This window comes from Poecile atricapillus, chromosome Z (assembly GCF_030490865.1).
Source record: "Poecile atricapillus isolate bPoeAtr1 chromosome Z, bPoeAtr1.hap1, whole genome shotgun sequence".
Classification (NCBI taxonomy): domain Eukaryota; kingdom Metazoa; phylum Chordata; class Aves; order Passeriformes; family Paridae; genus Poecile; species Poecile atricapillus.
This window is the reverse complement of record NC_081289.1, coordinates 43,454,513-43,460,512: the sequence shown is the minus strand read 5'-3', so window position 1 is coordinate 43,460,512 and position 6,000 is coordinate 43,454,513. Positions and strand designations below refer to the sequence as shown.

Here is a 6,000-nt window from a genome sequence, read left to right as displayed (position 1 = left end):
CTTTCCCTGCCGGATCAAGGGCCTTCTGTAAGCGTACCGCGGCCTCACACCCCTGTCCCCCGAGGGCATCCGGCCACCGTGGGCTCGATGGAGGCGGAGGGGCGGGGATCTCCCTCCTCCCACCCCCGCCCGAACCCGAGCCCCCCAGGCCTGCTGGGCTTCCAGCTGCGGGCCGGCCGGGGCAAGCGGGCGCTGCACCCACGGATCCGGCCCGGGGCGGCGAGCGGCCGGCGGGGCGACGGGGAGGCGGAGCGGGCGGACAAGGCAAGCGAGGGCCGGAGGCGGGCGGGCAAGCAGGAAGGGAGGAGACAGCGGCGAGAGGGCGGGGAGAAGTTTATTCTCGGAGACACCTCTCCAGGGCGCGGCGGGGGAGCCGCCCCGAGCCGGCGAGTGCTCGCCCCGCGAGGTTGGGACATGCGCCGCGGCGCTGCCGCCCGGGGTTAGTCACGGCGGGGCGCCGGCCCCGACTTCCCACCCAGGCGAGCGCGGCGGCAGCAGTAACCACCGTCTCTGGCGTGCGGACCGAACGCGGCCGCCTGCCTCCCGCCCATCGCTCTCTCCCTGCTTCCCTTCCCCTCTCCCGAGTGCGTGAGGAGAGATAACAATGGTGGGGCGCAGCCGCCGGGCCCCCGCCCTCGCCTAGTGGAAGCGAGTGCCCCGCGGCCGCTGCTCCGCCGCCCCGCCCTGCGGCGGCCCCGGGCCGCGGACCGCGTTGCTGCCGGCGGCGGTGCCGGGAGGCGATGGTGCCTGCGCCGGGGTTAGTCTGATCGCCGCTCCCCGCCTCGCCGCCTCCGGTGCCGGCGGCTCTCCCACGGGGCCAGCGCCCGCCGCCTCCCCGGCCGCCGTGCTCGCTCGGGCTTGTGGCCGCCTGACACAACTTGGGAGCTTCTCCAGAAAAACAAGAATAATTAGTGATAATCATTTATAACAAGGCGGAGAAGCGGAAGAAGCGAGTGGATAATGTCAACCCCGAGCAGATTCAAAAAGGACAAAGAGATTATAGCGGAGTATGAAAGTCAAGTGAAAGGTAAGCGCGGGGAGGCAGCGGGAAAGCCGCCGAGGGGGCTGGGCGTCCTGCCGGCCCCTTCCCCGGGCTGCCGGCCGAGCCGCCACCGCCGGCGGGGCGGCCGGTCCCACTTGCCCGAACTTCGGGGCGGGAGGGAGCGGCGAGAGGGCGGCGGAGGCTTCCCCTCACCAGCGCTCCGAGCGGCGCCGGTGGGTCCGAGGGGCCGGGGCCGGACGGCGGCTGCGGTGGCTCTTCCACAGCCCGGCCTCGGCCGAGCACCTTCCCTTCCTCCACCGACTTCGGTAACGCCCGAGGTGGGGGGGACGGAAGGGGAAAGGGAGGACAAAAAAAAAAAAAAAAAAAAAAAAAGCTTGTCAATTACTGAGGCGAGAGACAAAGCTAAGCCATACCCCTTTCTTGAGGCACATGGCTGGTGTCTCCCACCCTCCCCTCAGGGCTGTAGTTCTTAGCTGAGCTGTAGAAGATGGTTTATAAAGAATTACCCTTCACTGCTGAATGAGTCCATTCAGCCATCCCAGGAAGTATTTCAGCCTCGCATCGCCCGGCTGTATCGCATCCAACTATTGTGCCAAGGACAGCGCCGGCGGATCCTGGCTTGAGCCACCGGCGCTTCCAGACCCTCGAGTTTCATCGACTAGCGTTTTCCCTCTGCCAGTGTATTGGGTGGAGCAGAGGTTGGGAAAGTAGCGACATGGCAGTGGGGTGTGGGTCTCTTGGTGCGCATCCCTCTGGGTGCTGTCGGGGACAATATTGCATCATACAATACAATAATACAATTAATGAATTGTAATAAATCCAAGGATGGATGCGAATCTGAAATACGGCATTTAAAAAGCTATGTAACACCTGAACTCTGCTTTTTAAAACGATGCTGGTGTGCTCTTTATATAGGTAGGGTGTTCCCTCCTTGATTCTGCCCACAGACTGCGATGTGCAGAGATGGAGCATATCCTCATGCAGGTCCGTGGGCTTCAGGAACAGCCCTCCTGCTCCACGCAGGCAAGGGCTGGGGACCTTCTCTATGAGGCATCTGGAACAGGGTGGGAGGGACCACTCCTCAGCTGTTGAAAGATGTATTGACTTTGTGTACTTGAACAATATATTTTCCTCTCACTTGATCCAATGACATCAATTTTTCAAGGCAATGCTTGTCGTTTTGTTGGGGTTTTTCCTCTTAAAAGTAAAGAGGTAGTTTTTGAGGATTTTTCTTTCTACTATTTTGTGAAAAATACCTGTCACTATTGAAAGTCTTTTCGTGTCCGAGAAAGGAATCTATGCTTAAAATAAGAGATCTGCCAGATAGGTGGGCAGAGCTGGCAGGTAGGCCACGCTTCATCTGTTTGTCTGACATGGGCAGGGCCAAGACAGTTCTCACACAGCTGGTGTATTCACTGCCATTGAGCCCTTGAAGGGTTGGCGCTTTTGCCTCTCTGTGGACATGGTGCAGATTTGTCTTGGTCACTGAGCATAAAAAAATGTTTGAGATCTTAAGCTCATTGCACAGTGTGCAGACTGTTCTTTGCCTCCTCCTAACTTGATTGTTAAAGGCTCAGCCTTTGTTATCTGCAGCCAGTTGCTATATATGCCAGTCTTTTCTTTTGAATAATAAAGAAAAAATGCCATGCCCTTCAGCTACATATATTGTCATTTCAAAAGACACCAAAGATTAAGATATAAAGTACTCTTGATAACCTGGCTCTCCTTTGGTGTCATGGCCCCCCATCATAATTGCAGTGGGAGGTGGCATTTTTAAATATAGCGTAGTAGGAATTTTAACTTGCTTTGCATCTTAATGGTGGTCTAGGGTGTGTGCAGTCTGGTCCCACCCAACTGTCTTGCTGGAATTATTGATTAGCAGCTGTTTGAGAAAGTATGCTGGGCTAGCAATTGTAGTCAGAGATGCTTTTTCTTTAACCAGCATCACTACAGTTGAATTTCAGGTGGCAAGAACTGTCTGTGCTAAGATATAATTCTGCTTGACACCAACTCAGTACTACTATAAAAAAGCAGTGATACCACTGTGTGATACCTTGAAAATCTTTTTGATATCGAGGATTCAAGGCCTAAGGAATCAGCCCTAATTAGCCAACAAGGTAGTAGTAAGGGAATGTAAATCCAGGAAAGTCAGATCCCTATATACTGCTTGGAATTTCTTAGGTTAGGAGAAAGGGTGTGGCCAAATTGCTTCTGCTGCCTGTGATTTCTGGTGTTCGCAATGGCTAGCTGATTTCTCACTGCTGATGTGTTTAGTTGCTGAAGGATGTGGACAACTGGGCAGCAGACTGGCCATTTGAGGTCCTCTGGACAAGCATGTGCCCAGGAGTATGTGTGTTTGTATGTACAGGAGGTATCTCCCGTACCTTGTTGTGAGATTGCGTTGAGCCCAGCTTCCTGAGCATCAGTGTTGGTGCTTCAGAAACCGCACCACTGATGTGTGCAATTGTAAATCCTGCCCTAAGATGTCTGAATATTAATACTGAAGGAAGAGGGGCCTGCAGTGTATATGGTGCCATATTTGGAAATGAGGATTTGATAGTGCCATTCTTCACATAGCTTTTCTGCTCTTAACTCCTCAAATAGGAAACAGTAACAGATGTTAATTGTCGTTCCTGGTTCCTGAGTGGTGTAAACTGACATCTTCTCCTTGGATTTTTAGCAGTATCGCTAGATATTGGCTATTGCTTTAGTTGAAGTCATGCAGGAACAGCAGAAAGTTTGTAAATGTTACCTGTTTGTCAAGCTGAAATAAACAAGGTACTTCTAACTTGTTGGGCAGAGCATTTTCTTGCACCTTTTTTTGCAACATCTTTGTTCTTCAGTCTATTTTCTGTCAAGAACTGTCACAGTTGAATCAATAAGGTAGGTGTGTTTACTTCCCTGCACTTTGTATAGAAAGCAGAAGTATATTTCTTTAGGATATTTTACTACTGAAGTTAGATCTATCTAGCTAGAAACCTATACCTGCTGTTTTGCGGGATGTAAGAATATTATGGTGGCATGGATACTTTACTTTGTAGACATAACGGCACCTGGAAGGTAACATAACTAATAAAATATTCCTGGTCATCCACAGTATCAGTCATACCTGTGTTTTTTCTGAAGAATGTGGTAATTTATTTGCACTCTGAAGTCATTAGAGGTAGTTTTACCAACCTTGGAGCTCGGGTGGGGGATACAACTAGAGCTAGAAAGTGGAAGGAATACTTTTTAGATGACCAACAGACTGGTGATACAGTTATGAGCCAAGTATTAACTTTCTTCTGTATGACCCTATTAGATTTATAGACAGCATGCCTTAAGGCATAGTTGACTGTAGTAGCCTATCTTACTACTTGTATTCTGAGGACCAGCTGCTCCTTGGTACTCCTGATAGTGTCAAGTAGTGTCTATTGATAATGTTACTGAGCAATTCACAATAGTGAAGAAATAATAGAGCATCCTCTGATGTCTGTGAGTGGGTGTCTTGAGTATGGTAAAGAGTGATCTGGTGAGATCTTGAATGCCTGTCTCCCTTTGGAAATTTATCCTTCTGAAAAATAAATCTCTCATAGTAGCAGGAGGTTTAGGGATATACTGCTCAGGAGCTTTTTGATCATTCCTGTTAAACTGGTGTGTTTGCCTTCATAGGACTTGTAACTGGCCTTGCATGCATAGGAGAAATGTGCTTTGACTAAGTAAACATTGTGTTGACTAATTATCAGGCCTGTCTCTTCAGAGAGATCCTCCGTATGGTGTGATCTGTTGAGAATCATTGGGGTTTAAGTCTCAGCCTTCTTACACAATTGCATCTCCAACTGAAAAGTGCTGAGGGAAGAGCTACTTAGATCCCTCCTTTTTCCACCTTTTCAGTTGGAAACGACCTAGTTGAAACACAAGCCCAAAAGCAGTTTGTGGAGGAAGATACTTCCCCAAGATCAATATTTGCATGGCCTTCTTCAGAACAAAATATTCCTATTTTTCATCAGAAAGAACTTGGTAGCAGTCTGTATTACATTGCCTAAATCATTTTTATGGAAAATTAAAATTCTCAATTGTGAAACTGAATTTCAACTTCACATTAAAACAACAGCAGAAGCCTCTCTAAGAAAAGGCTGAGTTCTGAAGTACAAATTGGGCTGTTGTTTTAGTAAACTGATAGCTATTTTGAATAAAGTCTTTGTAATGAAACGTTTGGTACCTTGGATGATGCCAGAATTCTTGAGGTTTGTTTTAAAAAAGATCTGATGAATAGATGCCAGTTTTCAAAGTTCAAGTTTATCAAGTGTGGTTAGCAGAATTTTCTCTGGTCAAAGAACTTGACCACACACAGGACTCTGTCTGATACAGAAAGGATATGCTATATTCCAGTTGGAGTTATGTTGTGTAATGAAGTTCCTTATCTTTTCTCCCTCCATTTTCTTCCATCTCTGTGATCGTTCCTTTCAGGATACAAACTCCGGTTGTCTAGGTAAATGTTAATGAGTTTGTCGCTGACTATTTAACTGAAAGGGGTATCTGCAGATTCAGTCATAAACTGAACAGCTTTTTGGTTGGTTTTGGATTTGGTTGGTTTTAGGTTTTGTCTTGTTCTGGTGGGGTTTTATTTAATCAACATATTCAGTACTCTTACTCTTCCTCAGCTTTTTTGGAATGAAAACTAAGGAACTTGGTTTATTACTATGCTGTGTATCAAAGTATTTGGGGCATGGGGAAGCCCTGCAAAATGCCTGCTTCCCAAAGGTCATGACTGAGGAATTTAAGAGGTTTTCTTAGTCTTTCTATATAATTAAAGAAAAAAGCCCACCTTTTACCTTTTTGAAACGTAAAAAGGTTTACCTTTTTGAAAACCCCACCTTCATACCTTTTTGAAAATATGACCAAGTGTCAGGAAAGTACACTTTTTTTTCCCTGATTTGACCACACACTAGTTGCAGTGTTTCTGCACCACAGTGAAGCTACATTTATTATTTTACTTGAATTTAAAAGTGAATAAA

General features: G+C 48.0%; 1 protein-coding gene across 2 annotated transcripts in view; it reads left to right on the top strand.

Moving 5' to 3' along the window:
* Window positions 1–884: 884 nt before the first annotated feature.
* Window positions 885–6,000, top strand: part of LOC131573339 (SLIT-ROBO Rho GTPase-activating protein 1) — a 139,711-nt gene continuing 134,595 nt past the window's right edge. For both annotated transcript variants that reach the window (XM_058827210.1, XM_058827209.1), the window contains exon 1: window positions 885–1,027. In XM_058827210.1, coding sequence (XP_058683193.1) covers window positions 961–1,027 — 67 coding nt within the window. In that variant the 5' untranslated portion in view covers window positions 885–960. The remainder of the gene's footprint in view (window positions 1,028–6,000) is intronic.